Source organism: Anguilla anguilla, chromosome 15, assembly GCF_013347855.1.
Source record: "Anguilla anguilla isolate fAngAng1 chromosome 15, fAngAng1.pri, whole genome shotgun sequence".
Classification (NCBI taxonomy): domain Eukaryota; kingdom Metazoa; phylum Chordata; class Actinopteri; order Anguilliformes; family Anguillidae; genus Anguilla; species Anguilla anguilla.
The window spans coordinates 35,771,222-35,795,132 of NC_049215.1; the positions used below are offsets into that span (position 1 = coordinate 35,771,222).

The 23,911-nt window shown below is 42.3% G+C and overlaps 1 protein-coding gene across 2 annotated transcripts in view; it reads right to left on the reverse strand.

Moving 5' to 3' along the window:
• Nucleotides 1-23,911, reverse strand: part of LOC118213947 (dachshund homolog 1-like) — a 164,760-nt gene that overhangs the window by 55,824 nt on the left and 85,025 nt on the right. For both annotated transcript variants that reach the window (XM_035393225.1, XM_035393226.1), the window contains exon 3: nt 19,124-19,285. In XM_035393225.1, the coding sequence (XP_035249116.1) occupies nt 19,124-19,285 (162 nt within the window). The remainder of the gene's footprint in view (nt 1-19,123; nt 19,286-23,911) is intronic.

The following is a 23,911-nucleotide window of genomic DNA, read 5'->3' on the forward strand; positions in this document are numbered from 1 at the left end:
ATTACTGTTAAGTCCCTCAACAGCAAGTGCATTCTAATTTCTGACAGCTTGAAAGACAAGAGTATGGATGGTGAGATGTGAACACAGGACAGCAGTTTTAGCTTTACTGTATGCACTGGATCTAGGCATAGAAGATCACGGATTTAAATGTTGGAGGCAAGAGGACAGAAAGCAGATATGAACTGCTGGCAGTCTGAACGTTCACATGAATGTCTGTTAGCAAAAGGGTTTTATATGCTTTAGATATGCAGTGTGGACATTCATGCTATATTTTGAACTCATACTATAAAGAGCATTTATATGACACTGTTATATACAAGTACTGTGATATAATTAAGCTTTGATACATATAAAATTTTCATAGTTCCTGAACAGAACGACTTTAAATGACTTTTGAATATATTTTTCTGAGATGGATTAAACACAAGAAGAATCTCCTTGAAAATGACAGCATGTTAGCTATTAATATCTATCAGGACAGGCTGATGATAGATGCAATCAGTATGATCATGGTAGCTGTGATATTTAAGCAAGTGAGCACCTTAACTGACTGTACATTTGCCAATCCAAAGAAGTAATCTTTAGAACTTCACCATGAGCAGGCAAGCACTCTTCCGCTAGCCCTACCGTTAATAGAAATGTAGGGAGTTTTACGGTTACTGCTAGCTAGCTAAGCGGCACCATATGTTCTAAAATGGCAGCCGTACGGAGAGTTGTTAGAGTCACTGTACTTAAGCTTGTCAGCTTATCACACATTAATGACTCCTCAATCCAAGCTATGCATATTGCCACAGAAGCTGGCTACTTACAGTAGATTATTTATTAGCAAGTGTGCCAGCCGTTTGGCTAGCTAATAATAAGTCTTCTCTGAGTCGGCTGGCAACCTCACGGCCAAAATTCACGGCCGTTGGATTCCAGTTATGCAGTGAATACTTGCATGATAGACTTACATGAGAAATATTCATGAGAAAAAATGTACTTTTTTTTGTTGCGTTTGTATTACAGCCAACAAGAAAATTCTGTGGTTGATTCATAAGTGGTCTTTGCTTAAACATAATCAATTATTATCCAAATGCGAAAATATTACTAGTACCGGAAGAATTCTTTGTCTTGGATGTTGCGTATATGAATGTGTCTTGTAATCCAAGGCAAGATGGGCTAACTTGTTTGGCATAACACTTTAATAAAAATGTAAAAATTCACTATATAATATAACTATTATATTTTATGGTGAATTAGAAAAATGTTACAGTTGATTTATTAATTTTCAGAGAAAACAATACATACACAGAAGTCAAATAATTTAAATATCCAATTCCTAACAGGAAATAATCACAAATGAGATCATCAGAGAATGGACAGAATCTGGTTACTGCGCTCTGTGCAGAGAAACCTGCTCCACAGGCCCAGAGGGAGGCTGAGCGGGTTCCACGGGTTCCACGGGTTCCACGGGTTCCACGGGTTCCACCATTTACAATGCGGGCCGTAACTCCGCGGCGATGGCTCCCCTTCCCATCGCATTATCCCAGGAAGCGCAGAAGATTTCCCCTGACAAAAATTAACCAGGCACCCCTTTCCCAGCTTTATTATCTCTTCAGCGGAATGATTTATTGTTTGTGGAGAGAAAGCGGGGGGGGGGGGGGGAATTACACTTTCAGCGCGGCTCAGGCTGGTCGCGTCCCTCCGTCCGCCTCCCCGGGACGAGCTCACGACAAACAGTGATGTCAGCCGTAATGGATCCCGGGGTCGCCGGTCAGCCCCGCGGTAAAAGGGCGCTATTTAAAGGACAGAAACGCCGGCCGCTCGCTCGCCAGGCACCCGTCTAATGAAGCTGTCTGTCCCGGCTATTTACCCTCCCTTAAACGGAAAGAAAACATACACTGTAAGAGACAGGAGCAGAAAATATTAGCTTTCCCCCGGTGAAGTAAGAGCAGCAGATGCGCGAGGAATTCATAATTGGGATCTCACCGCTAATTAAATGACTTGTTTAAAGCCCTCTTTTTTTTTTGCGTCGTCTGTGAGTCGAGGGCCTGGATGCAGCACAATGGAAAACGCCGTAGCGGAGAAAACGTTCTTTGGTTTGAGCAGGATAAAGGCGATCCCTCCGGTGTACAGCCTTTTGGAGTCATGACTCACGCACTGCTACCTGCGCTACAGATCAAATGGCTTCAGCCTCAAAAAATATAACAAACACAATAATTAGCAATACCATGCCTATGTTTCAGGATCTATGAAAATCACGTCTACGTACAGAAGAACAGCCTTGACTGTACTCTTAAAGTGCTCTTATCGAATGCTGCCAGAACATTTTCCAGACAAAGGTGTGACTGCAAATAGCTGTGATTCATGTGCATTACGTTTCAAAAGAGGACTTTGCTGCGGTTAAAATTAAAGAGTTTGTACTATAAACTCAACAGGAAGTGGCTGTTTTTTAATGAAAAACAGACGCGCTGAGTTCCATAACCTCTAATTAACAATATACTTTTAATACGAATGTGCCGCACATTTGAATTTAATATTTTTTAAAAATCACCACAGATGGTGAAAGGCACATAAACAAGCATAAAATCAGACTGGAAGGGCTATTGAGTATAAAAATACTGGCTTAATAAACACAAAATGCAGAATTCTGGCAGTGATGTAAATTGTTTTCTTAATCACAGATGGTAGGCTCCGTCAAGGCTAGCAAACCCTGTTACCCATTAGTGAATATAAGTAATAAATAAAGGTACTTCACTTTGATGTTGCCACCCACAGCCCACCGAGTGTCATTGAACCAAACTTGTTAGTTAGTTAGAAGCTGCCGTGTTAGATTATTAAAGTAAAAAACATCTTTCATTTGTTTAAGGACCCACACAAACTCAGACAGACAGACAGACAGGTGGGCAAACAGGGAGGTGGGCAAACAGGGAGACAGACAGGCAGGCAGACAAGCAGGCAGACAGACATATGCACACAATATGAAAATCACAATGATTCAAATAAACAAGAAAAATGGACCAACTGGCAGAAACTCCAAACAGCCAGTTCACAATGTTCCCTAAGCAGTGAGAGGAGTTCCTCAGGAACACAACCACAGCGCATTCGCCCGGGTCACCGTATCAGAGAAACCCACAAAAGCTCTGGAACAACAGACTACGGGGTTTGAGAAACATCCCTGTGCGTGGGAAAGAGAACGCAGACGGATGATGGACAGGCGCACATAAAGAGCGCAGAAGATGGTGGAGAGGAAGCGTCTGAGGTGTGAGGAGGTCATGTGATTGGGGGACTGTGAGCGGGGCCCGGAGAGAAAGGCCCCTGATGAGCGTTTCGGAGGGAAACGGAAGCCGCCGCGATTTTCGGCGGGTGGATAAAAGCAGGGCAGCTGGTCCTCGGCAGATGGTTCGATGATTTCCGTCCAATAACGCCGCTCGGGTGCGTGTGGGAAAATTAATAAAGTGAAAGAGTTCTGAGCCGCGGTCACCTCCGCTTCGGCGTCAGCTGCGTCACGCAGGGAAAGGTAAAACAGGGCGTCGCGTCGCCTTTCACTTCAATATGGTGTTTTCAGAAACTTCAGCGTGTCAAAAGGAGCCCAAACTGTTTCACTTCAAATTACAGTTAACAGAGCTGATGGGGACTTACTTCATTTCAAATTATTTTAGAAAGTTATTTAAATACTTTTTTTTTTTTTTTTTACACACCTACAAAAGCTTAAGCAAAGAGATAAACACATGGATGTTGAGGAGCAAACAATGAGGCAGAAGGATTCAATGAGAGAATCCACTAGCAGGGGCGGAGCTGAGGGGGTTTAACAGGAACAACGTTCCTGAGCACGAGAGGGTCCAGGGGGCCCCTAGCAGTGGAGTGTGTGTGTGTCCATGCACAGGTGGGCAGCATGGGGGGGGGGGAGCGGTGGGGAGTGTATGTGTGTCCATGCACAGGTGGGCAGCATTGGGGGGGGGGGGGGGGGGGGTCAGAGAACCCACCAGAGAACGCACTGCAGAACCCAGTACACCGGTTCAGCAGAAAAAAAGTCAGGGTTGAAAATTATGGATTTAGGACCAAAGGCTGTGACATTAACAGCGCTGGCTAATCACACACCTCAACGAGAAGTAAAAACTTGACGGAGCATGACCATTCTACAGATCCAAATCGAGCAGTTAAAAAACCTCTCTCATTAAAGTGACTATCTTCCACTGACTGTTACTCGAATTACTGAAACTGTGCGTGCTGAAGTTCGTGCCGTCCGCCTCTCCGCCACGTGGCCCGACGCGTTGATTAAACACCGCGTTTCGGGGCCGTTGCCGAGGCGACGAGCCGACCCTCTTTTCCCCGGGACGGAAGCCGCGTCGCCGCTGAGCCTCGGAAGGCCGCTCGCCTCCCGTTCTCACGCTCAAACGCGGGGAGACGGCGAGGGTGACGTCTGCCGTTGGGTGCCAGTGGATATCTGCATGTGCTAATTCCCCGTTTTATGAGCTGTAGAAGCAGAGAGCTTCTGCCTGCCGTCGGGGGCAGGGCGGACGCGCTGTGCGACTCGGCTCCTGCCACCCAAGGCTTCAGCCAGCGTTCACAGCACATACTAATGCCAACTTTAACGCCACCTTTTTAATTCAGTGTAAAATGTTTCCGTTAATTTAGCTAGTTTCCGAGCAGAACTGCCCCGATTCTGCTAACAGGAGCATTACTGCCGGGAACTAGTTTTATGTGTTGTAATGTAATGTGCTGTAATGTGCAGTAATGTGCTGTAATGTGCTGTAATGTGCTGTAATGTGCTGTAATGTGCTGTAATGTAGTGTAATGTGCAGTAATGTGTTGTAATGTGCTGTAATGTGCTGTAATGTACTGTAATGTGCTGTAATGTAGTGTAATATGCTGTAATGTGCTGTAATGTGCTGTAATGTGTTGTAATGTGCTGTAATGTAGTGTAATATGCTGTAATGTGCTGTAATGTGCTGTAATGTAGTGTAATATGCTGTAATGTGTTGTAATGTGCTGTAATGTGCTGTAATGTGCTGTAATGTGCTGTAATGTAGTGTAATATGCTGTAATGTGCTGTAATGTACTGACACACATAACTTGAAATGTGTTGTAATGTTCTAACACTCATTAGTTGTCAAGTGTTGTACTAACAAATATTGCTTGTAATGTTTTGTAAAATACCAACACACATTAATTGTAGTGAGCTGTACTGCTCTAACACACATGAGCTGTATGGTGTTGTTGTAATGTCTTGTAAAATACTACTAAGCCATATACAATGCAAAAGGAAAGTAATACTATGCTGCCCATTCTTTGTCATAATAATAATAATAATAATAATAATGATAATAATAATATGTACAAATGCACCATTTCCTATTACTGTCTCTCTATGTCCATATACTAGTCTTCAGATTGTCATCAATAACGCCTGAATCTGGAAAACATTAATGACTTCTCTTTCTATCTGAAATCACATTCCAAACACATAAAGTCTCAATAAAAAGCTCTATCCTTAAAAAAAATACTGAAAGAACCATGGCATCCCATACATGGATAAGACCAGTGAGTAGGCCACACATAGGCTTTCATTATACGTGTGCGTGTGTGTGTGCGTGTGTGACAGAAAGAGAGAGAGAGACGGTGTACACTTTCTGTCTGTATGTACTGTAAAACAAAATAAAACGTAGAGAGGCACTTTGACATGCCCAGTTTCTACACTAAGACTAACCTGAATCTGATTAGCATAATTAGCCTCCTACAGATGGCCAGGGATGCCTTCAATGTGCATTACCGGCTACCGGCTTTCATCTGTACTTGAATTGGTTTCAGTTTAAATTTGTCCTTTATCATTCACGATAAACTACAGCCAGTGTTGTGAAGAAAAGCACATTACCAGCAGCTGCTTCCATCAAGGGTGCAATATATTCAAGAACAATCAATAAAACTCACGGCGCTCTGACATGAAACCAGGCGGGGGCCAGCGTCTCTTTTTCCGTCTGATACTTAGCAAAGGGTCCCTTTTAAAAAGATTGCTTTCAGTCAATGCCAGCCGGTTGTCAGTTCTCTCCGGCTTTTAAATGAAATACATTAAACGGCATTATCAATCAAGATATACCCCTGCCATCGCACTGCTTTTGAGGAAATCCATTCGGCTCTGGTCAGGGGGATCATCTGTTCCAATTAGGTAATTAACATCCCGTCTTTCCCAGTTTTATTTTCGCTATCGTATCATCTTCATAAGAACAGATGCATCTGCGCCGCGTTTCGCTTTCCGTTTGGGCTGGAAAACATGAAGCGCGTATCAAAGGTTTGGTAAAATAAATAAATAAATAAATATAAATAAAAATAATAAAGCCTTCAAACGCGGCCCAATGACGGAAACAGAGCTTCAATCCACCCATAGATCACAGACTGATAGCCGGGGATCTTTGTTGCTTTGTGCAGGCTGGTGAATGACTCTGTTTTTCTGGCCTGGTATTTAAACAGGAAACACAATGAATCACAATGAGCGTGTTTGTGCTTAAAAAGCCACATGGATTTGACTCCTGTAACACTGGAAATTAACACTTTTTTGACACTTTGTTTAAGTGTCAACATATTTAAATAAGCATTAGCCCACGTCTTGCACACTGCCAAAAATTATACTGATGCATGAATTATCAAATATTTTTCACTTAAAGAGTACTTGGCAGAAATACCTGTAATAGCCTGTTAAAAAGCCTTCACCCATGAGGTTTTGCTAATCAAATCAAAGTTTAGCCATGAAAGGATTCTGAATATTTTCCTTCACAGCCACTACAGGCAGCTGAATATTGAAGTGACAACTGTGATGTGTGAAAAATCAGACAAGCTGTTCTTACATTAATGTTGCCAAACACAGACGCATAAGCACATACATCCATAGCGGACCAAAGTTAGCCTATGTGGTTCTGCAACAGGCATCTTAATACACAGGACCTCATATATTTTGACCCTTTTGCTACAGAGCAAGAAACAGGGCTTAATTTTGGACATACAGTGAGGTCCATAATATTGGGGACAAATAATTTTTTTTCTCCTAGATTTGGCTCTGTACTCCACAATATTAGATTTGTAATCAAATAATTCACATGGTTAAAGTTTAGATTCTCAGCATTTATTAAAGGGAATCTTTAGACATTTTGGTTTCACCATGTAGAAATTCTAGTGCTTTTTATACATTTCCCCCAATTTTCAAGGCACCATAATGTTTGGGACAAATGTCTTCACAGGTGTTTCTGATTAGTCAGGTGTGTTCGGTTGCTTCCCTAGTGCAGGTGTAATATAGCTTTCAGTATCTAGTCTTGATTCCATGCTTCTGATTGCCCTTGGAGTCTGTTATTGTGTCAGCATGAGAACCAAAGTTGTGCCAGTGAAAGTCAAGGAAGTCATTACAAGGCTGAGGAATAATAAAAATAGATAAGAAAAACAGTCAGAGACATATGCCAAACATAAGGTTTATCAAAATCAACTGTTCGGAACATCATTCAGAAGAAAGAGAGCCCTGGTGAACTCAGTAATCCCAAAGGGCCTGGTAGGCCAAGGAAGACCTCTACAGTTGATGACCAAAGAATTCTCACCATAATGAAAAAAGAAAAAGACCCATCCAACAGATCAGACAGAGACTTCAGGAGGAATGCATGGATGTGTCAGTAACTACTGTGAGCAGAAGACTTCACAAACAGAACTACTGAGGCTACACTCCAAGATACAACCACTAAAAACAGAAAAGCCAGGTCACAGTTCGCTAAGAAGTACTTAAAGAGCCTGCAGAGGTCTGGAAAAAGTTCTTCTTGATTCACTAGTACTAGAGTGATTACAAGAGCACGGTTCATGCAAATGTCTCCAAACTCATTGGACAGTGCTAAGAAAATTTAAAATATTAAAAGTACAATTATTACATGGTGGAACCAAAGCATTTATAAATAGCATTTAATAAAAGCTTTAACCACATGTGAATTATTTTATTAAAAATGTTAAATTGTGAAGGACAGAGCCAAATCAAGCAAAAAAATAAAAAATGTATCTGTCCCAAACATTGCAAAGCTCACCATATTCATACATACCCCAACAGCCTGTCTCTACAATAACAGTATTTATGGAAGAAAAAGATATTCAAGGGGAATCATTACTCGGTATATTTAATCAGAGCTTCTGAAAAACGTTTGAAGTCCACACCAGTTCGAAACGCACAAACTACATAAAACGCACAGGTTTCCGAAATGTAAAAAAATGTAGCAGAATAAGCTATACAGTTAGAAGAACAGGGTGGGAAACTGGGTAGCGCACTTGGCGAAAACAAAGGAGGTACATTTCAATGATAAAACACTGTAAAGGTTGTGTGCAGGAACACTGCTGTATGAGTAACTCTTCTTCTATGGTTTCATGAGAGGAAGATTCCCAGCTGCTTATGCAGCGGGAGGACTAAGGACTGGCAGCACGAGGCATTAAGACCTTTATATGAGCAGCTGGAAACAATATATATCAAGGGTCTTGCAATGTGTCATCAGAATGCAAGCATAACTGATTGAGATTGAAAGACTGGAGATTAAAAGCCAGTCACCCCATTGTCAGAGGTACTGCAGGCTCTGTTTCTCCACACTGAGGAAATGATGTGGAAACAAACAGGATTCAGAGGATTCAAATGTTAAGATTCAAAATTCAAGATTAGAATCAGAATTCACACATATTTGGCTGTGATTGAAAAAAACTGACAGAAACTCAGAACCAAAAACACACGCACGCACACGCACGCACGCACGCAGGCACAGGCACACGCACACGCACACACACACACACACACGCACACACACACACACACACACACACCATGTTTGTGGGACAACTACTTTTATGTCCTACCAGCAGCTCTGATCTAAATACTTGAGATATAAAATTAACTTCTTTCATGCACTGTTATTTTTTTTTTAACAGCAGATGGGTATTGGAATAAACAGCTCTTGATTAATGCGCAAAATAATCACAGAGACCGTTTTTCCACGGAAATAAAATGCAATTATTCTGGAGCCACCATTCTGGAAGTCCCTGCTGAATCTCTTTCTTACTTTTTTGAGTGACTGTGGCAGGTGCTCTGGCTGTTGGTGTCTGGGGAGAAAGTTTATCTGTATCATATCATAAAAACTGCTTTTTTATCGCCTATTCTCTGGCACAAGTTCAACAGCAGCCTTATTGAACTACCAAGGAGTTTTAGCGGTGAAGATGACTTTCTTTCAGTGTGCATTGACTTGGATGTGCTTACAATACTACCAATAGTAGTTTAAAGTCTGACAAAATACATGAAAACATTTTGCAACAGCAGATATCACCATCAGGTTTTCTATTTGAGTATTGTTAAAAGATGAGAGATTCCATAAACATAATGCCATCTCTCTCAAACCATATGGTACTTAAACAGGCCAATTACATGGACTAGTATACTGTAAGTCAGTTTTTCACTAGTCAGTTGGTTTGGACAAAAGTTACAATTATTTTTGGTAATTATTTTTTATTCACATTTAAATAGAGTGCAGCATCACTGTGACCACAGCGATCACATGACTGTGTTCACGTGTGATGTGTTAATTCTGGGACTCAGATACCATTCTGCGGCTATGCTAGTTATAAAAAAAAGCGAAAAAGTGCATTAAATTCCTCACAATTACAGGACATGCATATTTCAGATTACAGACTGCAGAAACTTATCATCTGTGAAAGGTTGAATGTCATTTACCGCGTGTATCAAATTTACACCAAGTGACATTGTCTTCTCAAATTGCGTTGATCTCTTTACTCCGATCTGCGCTTCAAAAGGTCACTTCATTCCACTGGCAAATTCAACCTGACAGTGACTAGCACAAAGGGTCACTCTGATGCATGCATTATCGCAGAAGGAAACATCTTCAAATTAATTTATCCAATTAATGAAAACAAAAGCCAAATGTTGATTAGGAATGACACGCAAACCGGTCAATTGAAAGAAAAAAAAAGCCATAGTTAAGCCGTTATAAGATAACAATGTGAGACTGAAACATAACGTTTGCCGAAGAGGTTTATGGCACCGCACCACTGCCTGAATGGTTGTGTCAGTTAACGATGACAGGACTAGATACAGACCATGACACAAACAATAATGTTAAATCTATTCCGATGTTGTTGTCATGAGGCCATGTTTGTAGCTGGTTGTGTACTTTGAGCAGTTAGTACATCCAAGATCATGCATATTCAAATTTTATTTCATGCAGATGCTTAACTTGCCCGTGCGACTGGAATTAGCGCCGAGCTGTTCAACTTCATTAAAAATAAATGATTATCAAGTTATCTTTGAAATTCTATTAAAATGTGCAGGCCCCTCCACATATCTGTCACCTGTCTCCCAGGAGTCCACAGCTCTAATAGAGCCACTGTGAAGGGGAAAGCCCCAGAGAGCGCCAAGCTCCACACATTCATATTCCACGCCGCTTCTTTCTTCTGCAGCTCTTACTGACATTATTGTTGTTTTATTCATCACAATACAGATTTAATTTTCAGTTCAAAAAACTCCAAAGATGAAATATATTCTTTTGGTCTTTCGCCGTGCGCGCGTGTTTGTACAAGGGATTGCATTATCCAGCGGGACGAATCCGAGAAAACAATACAAACGACCTTCCTGTGTTAAAAGAAAAAGAGAGGGGGGAAATAAGCACACCCACACAAACAAACACACACTCACACACAGAAATACACACACACACACACACACTTACATACACTCACATACACACACACAAACTCAAACACACACACAGAAATACACACACACACACACACACACTTACATACACTCACACACACACACAAACTCAAACACACACACAGAAATACACACACACACACACACACTTACATACACTCACACACACACACACACAAACTCAAACACACACGCACGTGCACACACACACACACAAATGTATCCCATTCAAAGCCACTCAGGAGAGATTATATGGTAAATACTTGTTTTCCTTTCCTGCACTCTTTTTTTTCCAGCCTCAGAGTGTGTGTGTGTGTGTGTGTGTGTGCGCGCGTGTGTGTTTCTGACATGTTTCACACGTCAGACGGCTGATTTTCCACTGCTCTCCCAACGTTCCCGACGCTCCCAGGCCTCCGGCTGCTGGTTGCTCCATTTTCCCAGCAGCCTTCAGTGGCGAGAGGACAGATCTGGCGCGGGGGTGGGGTGGGGTGGGGGTGGGGGTGGGGGGGTCGCACGTGCTCAGTGCGGTCCGCGTTCAGCGGCGCGCGGCGGCGGCGCTAACAAAGACAGACCCGCACGGCGCTTTCGCCCTTCCGCTGAGAGAGAGGGATTTATTATTAGAAGGGACACAAACAGACTAATTAAATCACAGCAGTCGGCCCGGGATGACAGCTGGTGCGGTGTGTGACCAAACGGATCCCTATCAAAGGCCTACCAAGCCCCCCCCCCCCGGCCCCCCCCCTCAAACCAGCAGACCTGAAGGTGCTCTGCTTTCACCGCCACCATTAAAACCGCGCCCGTATTTCACCCAAAACGGCTAAATTCCGCAGACGCGGCCGCTTCCATAACCCGGCGAAATATGAAACCATTAAAACATGTCACCTGACGCCGTTGGCCGCGCTTAATATTTCAGGGCGCGTTTCGGACGTTCCATAATTCAGAGCGCAGTGGGCCGTCTGTGAAGCATTGTCCCTGACATTTCTTATCGCGCAAACCTAAACGCACACAAGAGGGATGCGTGTTAAAGGAAACAAAGAAATTAGCCGGAGGCTGTTCCAGCAGCTATTGGAATTTTAGCAGCAACAAATTTGGAACAAAAGGCACAAATAAATTTTAATTGAGTAACATTAATTCTGAAAAAGAAGTATCAACAGACTTTGTATTTCACCAATTTCATTTTGCCGTTATATTAAATATATATAATGGCAAAAAAATATATATATATATGTATGTGAACACCTTATGTTGACCTTTGTGTCTTCCAGCAAACTATAGGGCCAAAAATTTCCTTTAATATTGTGAAAATTGCCTCTCGTGTTTTTGTTGAGGAAAGCACGTAAACATTATAAAAGAGAGAAACAGGCGGTGTGATTTCAGGTATACAGGAACACAAAGCAATTTGTTTTCACACACAGCAGAGTAACCGGTGTGGAGATGATCTTAGCCGCATGGACTGCAGTGAGCCCAGGGTTGCAGGTTCAAATCCCAAATGTCTGCTGTGTCCCCTGAGCAATGCATTATTTCTCAATTTCTCAAGTTTAAAAAAAGAGAGAAAAAAACGGTAGAATAAAATGTGAGCCAGACCGTAGTCAGTCGTGCCGGATTGCGGCACCGTAAAATTAATGCATTTAAAATTATTCATAGGACTTCATAAGCACTGTCATCTGTGAAACCGCAATGCTGAAACCACTGATGAGGAGAAAATATGTTTTTAACAAGTCAATAATGGCAAGAGCATTCAGTCCAACTTAATCAATTGAGCCGTTACATTTGCAAACAAGAGGCTGAATTATAACACGTATAATTGATTTCTCCCCCCCCCAACCCCACCTCCCCCCTTTTCGCTTTCCTCTGATCTCATTTTTTATCGATTCCCGCATGCTGGTAATGATGAGAAGTTTCCACAGTTTGTTTTTCGCCCCTGACTTTTCCACCCCCCCCCCCCCCAACCCCCCTTAACCACACACACATGAACACACAGGTCCTGCTCTTCCACCGCCTCACACACACACACACACACACCGCACGCACACACTCACTCATGCACGCATGCACTCATGCACGTGTACATACACATGCACACGAACACACACGGACACACAGACACACATATATACATACACACACACACACACACACACACGCACGCACACACACACACAAATTTGAAATCTGCAAACTGTACCATCGGCTTAACCAAAAAGGATTAAGTCCTATATCCAACTGAGAACACAGATAATTCTCAGTAATTGGTAAAAAATTAAGATGAATGGGACAGCGAGATAAGGACCAATTAGCTCCCGCTCGCGTACAGCTGCAGTCTCAATTCGGCTCATCTCAGGAGCGCCGGCCCGCTCCCACTGAAGATGCCCGGCGGAATTACCGGGGTGACCCCACGAGTGGCGGGACAGACTCCCACCACCTCTCCCCCCCGCTTTAATCCCCCCCCCCCCCGAACGGGGACACCTGTCACCGGGGTCTGGGTATGAACCGTGACCCCCGTCCCGGATGGCGTGAGCGAGCGTGCGTGCGCGGGGGCGGCCCTCCCGCTAACTGAGTCGCGAGCGGGCGAGCGGCGAAGCCGACGGCGGCGGCGGCAGCAGCGGCGGCGACGCTCCGGCATTAAAAAGTTTTATTTTCTCCCCGTCAATCGTTTCATTACGGCGGCATCATCTGCCTGATGACACGCGCAATTCCCACATCCAATTACGCCCAGGATTTGAGGTCCATTAGCATCGCCGTGGCGACGGGACGGTTTTGCGAAATGGCACCCAGTGGCCAAAGAGAGAGACGTTTTTCCTTCCTTCCTTTCTTCTCCTCCTCTCCTCACTCAAGGTCTCCCGTACTCACATACTTAACCCCCCCTCACCCCCCCCCCGCCGCCCACCCTCACCAAACCCCCCTCGCTGAAAAGCAATTCCTTCTCTTGAAATAGGCAGGTGTTTGTTAAGAGGCAGTTGACAGTGTTTCTGCGCGGGATAATGAAGGCCCTGGTTCGGGTCACGGCAGGGGGAGGGATTTTATCTGCGTTTATTTCTCTCCCTAGCAGTGTGTCACACATGTTTTGCTTGGTTTGTGATCTGTAATTACGGTGTTTCCTGAGAGTCTTTGGAACAATACACAGTGTGCACTCACAGAACCCCCCCCCCCCCCACACACCCCCCTCAACCCCCCCCACCCCACCTCCACCCCCACCCCCCCTCGCCCCTAAAACAAACTCAGAGAAAAATCAAAGAGGGACTAAAGAACAATCTATTGGTTTAATCCCAGACACAATCCGCCTTGTTTCCCTGTCAGGATGTTTTGCAGTGTGCCTCAAAGTCGGACAGCCTGGTTTGTTTTTCGTTATAATTAATAACACTGATGCAAACAGGAAAGGGTAATTGTGCTGAATGCTTAATGCGGGAAAAACGGCAGGCTGTCCAATTTACATCCACACAAAGGCGACACAGCTTCTCTCAGTCCCGCGGAACATGTTCTTCGCGAGCTGTCTCTGCGTTTTAAACAGCCTACTTCAAAAACAACAACAAGAAAAGCACCAAGGACAACAACAAGCCCTGACAACAGATAAGGGCTGGCAGAGGACATTCAGGGGCTGAAAAACCACCTTCAGAAAATTATCTGTAATGAAATTTCTTATAATAACACAATAAAGAGATGGAGTGGCAATTGCAGATTTCAAAAATATCTGTGTTACAAAATACTTCACTAATTCTGCTACTGCTACTATTAATACTGCTACTACTACTACTATTATTATTATTATTATTATTATTATTATTATTATTATTATTATTAATACTGCACCTACTTATACTACTACTACTACTACTACTAATAATAATAATAATAATAATAAACCATGTTCTACAGTCAAATACTTATATAGTAATAGTCTTTGCTATCTAATTTATATTTAATTCTATTTGTGTACTGCACAATAGCATTCCCTGTTTGAAAGGCCAATCCGTCTTTTCTTTAATTTTTCTGGAAGCAGCTGCTTGCAGAATTTGGTTTTAAATAGGCATGAACTCATTTCCCAGCAATCAGCGGGGCGCATTGTTAGCGGCAGTGCCCGTGGTCAGGTGGTGTCTCCTGCCAAATAAAGTTCCCTGTGAGTGCAGTCATAGCCGAATCTGGCAAGTGATTCAGAGCCGGGGGGTACTAACGGCGTGAGGCACTCGCCATGACATCAGCACAAATTTGGGCATCAGACACCAAATGTAAAAAGGGTATCAAAAATTAATGTAAAATCCCATCGAGCAAGAATAAAGTTAATTGCGTCACAATGTGCAATGGAGCTAAAAATAGAATTCACAAAAAAATCTAAAATAAATCAAAATAAAAATATTAATTTATATATTCTTATTTTGGAAGAAGAATGGCCTGTGGTTGAAAACAAATCTGTTTACACAATACATTTTGGATTTTTAAAAAAAGGTTCAGAGTTTTTCCCCCAAAAAAGAGGATGCATTTGTGTTACATGCTGTGTGTTTGTGTGCTGCTCTTTCAGGATAGCAGAACAGACCTGGCAACATCCTTCCTCTTATCGTCAGCGTGACTCCTATCTACCAGCCCTGTCACTAGAGACCGCTTGATATAAACAAGAGATTGCACAGACATCCAGTAATCAATATTAGGATGGCTTCAGTACCAAACATCATTTGTCTCCGTGGCCATTCCTTTGACCAAACGAAGCATTAATTCAAATCATAAATCTGGGGTGATTTAAATCCAGGAATGAAAGGCTGCCTGCTTTAATGATTTATTTTCTACATTTCTGCAAGCGAGAGATTTGTCCATATGCAATGACAGGTCACCTTCAAACGCCAGAAGCAGACTGTTCATCACCATGCCGACCAGCATCTCATCGGGGGGAGTAAATATTAAAGTAAAAGAATCCAATTGATTGTGGATGGGGGAGAGAGGCGGTCGCTGCCATATATTTTACTCAGGGAGCTAATGCCTTACTTTCCACACCCTCAGTGACTGCTTCACTAGAATTATTATTCTGAAGGGAGGCCGCATGCTCAAGGTTACAATTTAAATTGTAACAGATAAAACAGTTTCTTATTAGCTTCATTGCCACAGCCTTGCTACTCTTATTCACATTTATCTTTATATCCGTGACCTCCTAGCCTCGTTTTTTTGTGGAAGTTACGACCTCATTCCTCATGTATTTTCTTATTTAAATCGGCTCATAATACATCCTGTTTTGAAAATATCCGGTGTCAAAGATTCCCAGTAAATCCTAATTGCCTTCCGAACTTTCAGGAAGAGAATCAAACGTTGGGATTCGGTAAATGCAGTTTGAGGATTAAATAAGTTATTTGCAAAAAAAAAATATATATGTATATAAATCATTATTTTGCACTACTACATGGTCCTGTGAAAATAATGTACAAAAGCATGCAGTCATACGCGGGCAATAAAATGAAATCACATTTTAGCTAAACGCCCCCTCCAACACCAGCCAAATGACCAGATTTAAGCCTGGATGTAAATTTTTATCTTTGGCACTTCATCCAAAAATTCAATCGCTGTCAATGCAAAAGCAGGATGGAAATGCAGTCTGATAATAACAGGAGAAAATGAACTAACATGGCAGACACACTGCCCCTGAGGATCATTTCATACAAAATGCAGAGCCATTCACACTATGAGCAATAAAACAACAACAGCCTTTCTGATGCAAAACGCTCAAGTCTTAATTGCTATACAGTTTTTCTGGAACCTAAACTGTTCATAACGCAGTTGGTCTGATTATTGTGACCCCCTAAATTGTATAAAATAAACTAAACAATGCTCGTAAACGCTGATACGCACGCTGCATAAACACCATAAAACGTCCACTTTCTTTCTCTTCCTCTTCTACACATATTAAACAGGTGAGGTTTCTTCTTTCTCTAATACCGTGCTTGGATGAACCTGGATGAAATCCAATCTGAGGGGGCAGGGAAAAAAAACTTGGCTGATGTTTTTTTTTAGTTTTTTTTTTTTTTTTAGGGGGAATATGGCCACATCATGACTTTTTGATTAATATTGACAAGCGAATCATTCACGCGGTCCTTCGGGGAAGCCTGTTTCACAGGATAGCGGTGTTAACACTACCTTGAAAATTTGAAGAGTGAGGAACACTGAACAAAGTCCATCCTTTAGTGTAACGATGCCATTAAAAGGTACGTTTTGCATGTTAGTGTATGTGCCGTACAGGAACTGCTAGCATGTGATAGGCTCTGTTACTTTTGCATATGCATTCTAACATTACATGACCACTATCCACTATTTCACAAAACAGTGTGAGGACAAGTGGATCAGTGCTATCAAAAGAAATTGTAGGTTAGCGAAGCTACATTGTTTAATTCAAATAATTCACCTGCCCCAATGATAAGCAAGCTTATACTATCAGTACAACAGCACAATTGTTTTATTTTTCTCCCGTTCCTGTTTTGCTCGTTTTTGAGATGGTCTGACACTAATCCTCTAAATATGGACCTCCATTAATGAGTGGACAGGCAGAAGCTCTGGTAACCAAGTAAAGCTAAACAAATAGTGAGTTTAATTTCAATCACAACAGGCAGCTAAAATAGATAGTGACAGAATGTTCTTCTATTTCAATTAATAGATGACGGAGATTTTGAGCATTTTGGTTGTTTGTTTTTTAAAGGGAGACCGATACCAAGTTTTGTCTCGTCTGTTGAGAATACTGTCAGCGTGAGATTGTGCACTTTGTGCTTTTATGATTTACAGAACATAGATGCATAGTTAATACGAATCCATACTCAATGGTAAATAACCACGTTGATAAGCTGGTAAATAAACCATTGACTGTAATATCTAAGCAATTATTTTAAGTCATCAATTGAATGTATTATTTGAACAGGAAAAGAAACTAGGAGGGTCAAGGCACAACATTTTAGATTTTCCTTTCAGGGTTATAAAGGCTACAGGCTTGGGAGATGGAGACACTTGGTTAAAAAGGACAGTAATTAACCTTTTCCGGAGCAAAATGATCAGCAGGTCACATCCTATCGGTGAATTGCAGGAATACCCATGGCTATAATCTAACTTAAAGGGCATCAGCAAAAATCAGGAAAAGCGTTAGAGACACAGCCTAGGTAGCACATTCAGTACAGGAAATACACCACTCAAAGTATTATTCTCCAAAATGACAGATATTTACAAATCATATCCTGCAATGAAAATGTCCTTGGGAAGAAATGTACTTCTGTAAGTTCTACTGCTGTTATTATTATAAAGTATTTCTGTTTGACTGTATTTCAAATTGCCCCTTTTTTCTATAAGAGGCAAATATCAATAGTTTCCAGACAAAAATTGATGACAGGAAAAAGTAGCCTTGGCAATTGCTTTCATTCAGCACTTAATGCAGATTTTAAGCCAGTGTGTTATCCGCATATTACAGGGGAATTGTTTATATTACTGCATACGGAAGAGAAGTGGTAAAATTAGGTAACTGCTTTCACAAACTGCAATGTACAGTTTAACCCACTAAATCAATTTCACAATGGCTTCGACTTACTACAACATTAAATGAATTTACAGAACATCTGCTGATGGCCTACACTTGTGATACGTGTAAGAACTATGTAATCATATATATGAATGTAAATGAAATGGTATATAATGCTTTAGGACAAAGACATATTTTCTTCATTTGGGTCGATTTTAGTAATGTAAAATGTAAACACGTAATTATGTAAATGTGCATCAGCTCTTAATGTACAGTTAGTACAGGGCTGTGGTGTGAGTAAGGGTTACGGTGTAAGGGTTATGGTATGAGTAAGGGCTGTGATGTAAGAGTTACAGTGTGAGTAAGGCTTATGGTGTGAGTAAGGTCTACAGTGTGAGTAAGGCTTACGGTGTGAGTAAGGTCTACAGTGTGAGTAAGGTCTACGGTGTGAGTAAGGTCTACGGTGTGAGTAAGGTTTACGGTGTAAGTAAGGGTTATGGTGTGAGTAAAGTCTACAGTATGAGTAAGGTCTATAGTGTGAGTAGGGTCTACAGTAAGGGAGACAGCAGATGGGTGATAGTGTGAGTAAGGGTTGTGGTGTAAGGGTTACTGTGTGAGTAGGGTCTACAGTATAAGTAAGGTCTATAGTGTGAGTAGGGTCTACAGTATGAGTAAGGTCTATAGTGTGAGTAGGGTCTACAGTATGAGTAAGGTCTATAGTGTGAGTAGGGTCTACAGTATGAGTAAGGTCTATAGTGTGAGTAGGGTCTACAGTATGAGTAAGGTCTATAGTGTGAGTAGGGTCTACAGTATGAGTAAGGTCTATAGTGTGAGTAGGGTCTACAGTATGAGTAAGGTCTATAGTGTGAGTAGGGTCTACAGTATGAGTAAGGTCTATAGTGTGAGTAGGGTCTACAGCAGGGCGATGGCGCTCGGGGACTCACCCACGCTGGAGTTGAGGTCTCCGTTCTCCGAGTCAGCGCCATGCTGGTTGCTGCCGCTGTGGTAGCTGCTCATCACCTCCAGCTTGATCTTCTTCACCTTCATCGCCTCGGCGATCGCCGCGTTGGTGGCGGCTGCAGCTGCGGCGGCCGCAGCAGTGAGGCCTGGGGGGAGGGGCAAGGGTTCAAAAGGGTCATTAATTCATTCATTCACTCATTCATTTCCTCGTTAATTACATGTTTGCATGTAGATACTGCAGCACTCACTCACAGTCAGCTGATGTTTTCATCAACACCATGAGTCTACACTGGCTCTAGCAGAGTTTTCACTGAAGCCCGAGTAAACTTCACAACTATGTGACAGGCTAAACTTCACCCTTACCTCATCATAGACCAAATTATCATTAGAGACCGAACAACTACAGTCAGAATTTTGGACAGATGTATTGAGGATTTCACCCTTTGGCTAGACCTCACTTGTTTCATCGGTTTACCAAATCTCAAATACTAGAATAACACTAGATTTAACAATTACAGTGGTGCTGGAAGGATTTAAGCATCATTTACTGTGTCCCACCGGGGGGGGGTTGTTCAATATAATGCAGCTCTAATCTTGATGGATGTGATTATGTCCTTTAGGCCGAAGTGGATTTGAGTCTACTTTAGGATTATTGTTATTATTACATTATTATTATTATTATTATTATTACTAGGTAATCATGATTAATAGTATGCATTTGTACAATAATGATAACGTGACAAATAAGAACTCATTTTCCCATAATACTTTGCGTCTTCCTGATAGCAGAATGTCATAAGTGAAAAGTACAGTACGGCTACCTGTTGTTATATCAGACCATAAATACAGTGCCCACAATTCACACGAATGTGTCGTGAACACTTGAGCGTGTTCGTGTCAGTGGAGTCCCCGGCACAGCATAGCTGCCGCTGTGCTTTGATGGTGACAGATGGGAGTCAGACGCACACATCTGAATTGACATACTGTCATTATTTCTGTTTGCAAATAGACTGTGGTGTGTGCCCCAGAGAGAGCACAGAGACCATCACAGCAAGACGCTGCTGAGGGGGGGAGGAGGAGGAGGAGGAGGAGGAGAGGAAGAAAATCAAACACGGCACTTCCAAAGACCACATACATTTCCAGCCCGTTGTAATCACACACGCGGCATGTCTGGTTCTCATGATCAAACCCCTTCTCTCAACACAAACACAATTGTGTAATAGAAGAGCATTGTTATTCCGGCTCTCAATGGCTTTGATGGCAGTAATAAGATGGTCTTTTGTATTTGATTGAGTTAAAAGGCCAGCTTTGGGGCCAGGAAGTGCACGCTGAATCACAAAGAGAACAACCTGGCCTTCTCCTCCATCCTCAGAGCCTACGCTTCAAAACCTGTAAAAAAAAAAAAAGCCCACGCTGGCATTTTGACTCCAGTCAGACTGTGTGTGTGTGTGTGTGTGTGTGTGCATGGGGTGGGGGGTATGTTCACATGCATGTCTTGGTGTGTATATATGTACACGTGAGCGTGTGTTTGTGTGTGTGTATGTGTGCATGCTTGTGTGAGTGAGTGTGTGTTTGCTTGTGCATATTTGTGTGAGTGAGTGTATGTGCATGAGTGTGTGTGTGCATGTTTGTGTGTGTGTGAGTGAGTGAGTGTGTGTGTGTGTGAGTGAATGAATGTGTGTGTGAGTGAGTGAGTGTGAGTGTGTGTGAATGAGTGTGTGTGTGTGTGTGTGTGTGTGTGTGTGTGAATGTGAGTGAGTTAGTGAGCGTGAGTGTGAATGAGTGCGTGTGCGTGTGTGTGTGTGAGTGAGTGAGTGAGTGAGCATGAGTGTGTGAGTGAATGAGTGTGTGTGTGTGTGTGTGTGTGTGTGTGTGAGTGAGTGAGTGAGTGTGTGTGTGTGTTGAGGATGGCGGGGACCACACATTCTCTTCATGCTGATGTTGAGTCATTATTGTGTTCAGCAGCTTCTGCGGTGTTTTTATGGGCCCTCTGCCTTCATGAGTAAAACCTCTCAACACAGCCGTGCCGCTCATAAGCGCTCCTGTCCTCTTCTCTCTCCTCTCCCCTCGCTCCTCTCCTCTCTCTCCTCTCTCTCTTCTCCTCTCTCCTCTCCTCTCCTCTCTCTCTCTCTCTCTCTCACAGATGCCACCCCAGCCATCAGGGGAGCGGGAGGGTGCTAAAACACTGTGATGCTGGGATTGATGTACTTGCAAAAACACCGTCTCCAGTGAGCGAAAGCGGTCGCGACGTTCTGACCTTCAACATCGCAGTACTTTTTTTATTGTTTGTTTATTTATTCAAACTGGGGAGTGATTTAACTCTTTGCTGCGTTGAGTATTTTCAAGTGCAGGTGCAATGGCGTTTCACACAGAGGCAGTATTTTTAAGCCCTTTAAAACACTCGCATAACTGCAGTACAATAACAGAGCAATGCCATACAGCTACTGTAAAACACGGCTTGTTTATTGTATGTGAAGCACGCGCAGCTACCATCACATCCGCACATGCAAATAAACAGCGGGAAATTCTGTTGACTTAAGTGTCTGATTTTAAAACACTGGTATAGTGAGGCGTGCTCTTAAGTCTTCTCCGGAGAGCGTACAGTGGAACTGATATTTGGGATGTTTACAAATCACTGTCGGCATCCAGGCCTCTTGGCACTGTCATCCCGTTTCCTGGGGAATTCTCGATATTTTCACTCGGAAACGCTGTCAGCGGGAACGCCGTCAAAGCAGGGAAGGTGCGTGCGTTCCGAGCCGTGATAACCAATGAGGGGCGAAGGGTTTTTACCCCTTTTTTTACAAACCTGTTTGTGTCTGCCGCGCCGGTCTCCGTTTGTCGCGGGAGACAAGCCGATTCATAAATATCTCATCACTTAGCTGTCACAGGCGTTTCGGTGACACAGTGCTCGAGCTTAGCTATTAGCTTCAGTATCTGGCTGCTGGGGAGGGGGGAGGGGGGGGGGGCTAGGGTGGGGTGAGGGGGGGGGGCAGGTTTTTAACATGTGGCATTAGTACGCAATCCTGGTTCCTAACCATCTGATAGGCAGATGGCGTAGGGCGCACTCCGCAGCCGAAATGAAGGTGCATATAATTTAAAAGCTTGTTTGCATTTTAAAATACACCGGGTTCCATATTGATGTACTGTATACATCATGACAGAGTAGGCCTCTCTCTCTCGCCTGCCGTCGGCCCGGCCCTGTCCCCCCCCTCACCCCCCCCCCCCACCCTCCGCCCGCGTGTGAAAAACAATGCGTCAGCCCGTAAGAGGGTTACACTCCCCAGCATAATGAATGCAGCCTCCACTCTCACTGAAGGTCAACATTCATTTATGTGCAGCGGGGGGGGGGGGGGGGGTCAACCCATCTCCAAATGAGATGCATGCACAACGGAAGGCACACAGAAATAGATATTATTATCGCTTTCAGGTATATAAATACCTATATATATATATATATATATATATATAGATCAGATAAATTAATTTACTTACAATGCAGTTAAAAAGCATCACTTAATGTTAAATCTGCATTCTCAGCTATTTGGCTTTCATCAATAAAAAAAATGTGAAAAAAGTAAATCACATTCAATATGTCATGGGATTTCTCCATTAAAATATCTGATATTGTTCCAATTATGTTTGTGGATTTAAAAAAAAATAATTAATACCCAGAATCAATTATATTTTTAGTAGTAAAAACCGCAGTCATGTTTTGTGAGACAGAACATTGCACATGGGAGAGCTGCTCATTAAATGTGCTCGTTTTAAACTGATCCAGAAGTGTTTCTAAAGCTTTTTTTCCATTGTTTGTCTTTAAAATCTGGCAAGGCTGCACAGCGATTGTCTCATAGGCACTTTTCTGAGTCTGTCTTAAGCACTTCCCTAAACAGCGTACGCAGAACTACTTTGATGCCATTCCCAACTGTTCCAAAAACGTAAGAATGGAAACATTTCTGGCACAAAATTAATCATATTTATTCTAACTATTTTTAGATCTAATTCCAATCACCGAAAATGTTTACAACAATGAAACACCAAAAATACACCCAGTTTTGGGAAATGTCAGGTGGAAATCTGTCACCCATAATGCAATGCATTAGAACTTCCCCACAAATCCATTTTTTAAATTTAATTTAATTTATTTTTTGTTTTAAATAGTCAGTAAAATGTCAGTAATCTAAGGCACACCCTTGGATTCAAACAACATGTCCTTAAATTAATTTACTAATAAATTAAAGTGTTACTTCATTAACGCTGGTGATTGAACAACTTGATGATCTGTACACATCCGAGGAAAAACGAACTTATAAGTAAAACCTAAATTTAAGTTGCGTCAAGGTTGTTCAATATAGGGGTTAGCAAAGCACTATTCCATTTTTTTTATAAGAGCAAATAGGCACACAATTCCCATAATTCTGACCTGTATGTCACTGCATTGACCTGATATGGGTATCTGACTGTAGAATATTTAAATGATCGATCATCAGAAATAACAATTGTATCAACAAACAACATAACGTAAAAAATAACTAAACCAACGAGGCTGATAATGTGGTGTATGAGTAGTCTCCTAATAATGATTCAGGTTGCTGTTAAAAAAACACTGAGCACCCGAGGTGCTTCCTTTGATAGATCATTTACAGGTTCTTTACATTCTACAAGTTATTGGACATGTTAGGGAGATTACACTCAGTCCAACTTTACTGGCTATGCTTCTATGTGTGGCAAGATCAGGGATGGTTCTTTTAAAGCAATGCTCTTTAATCTGATTA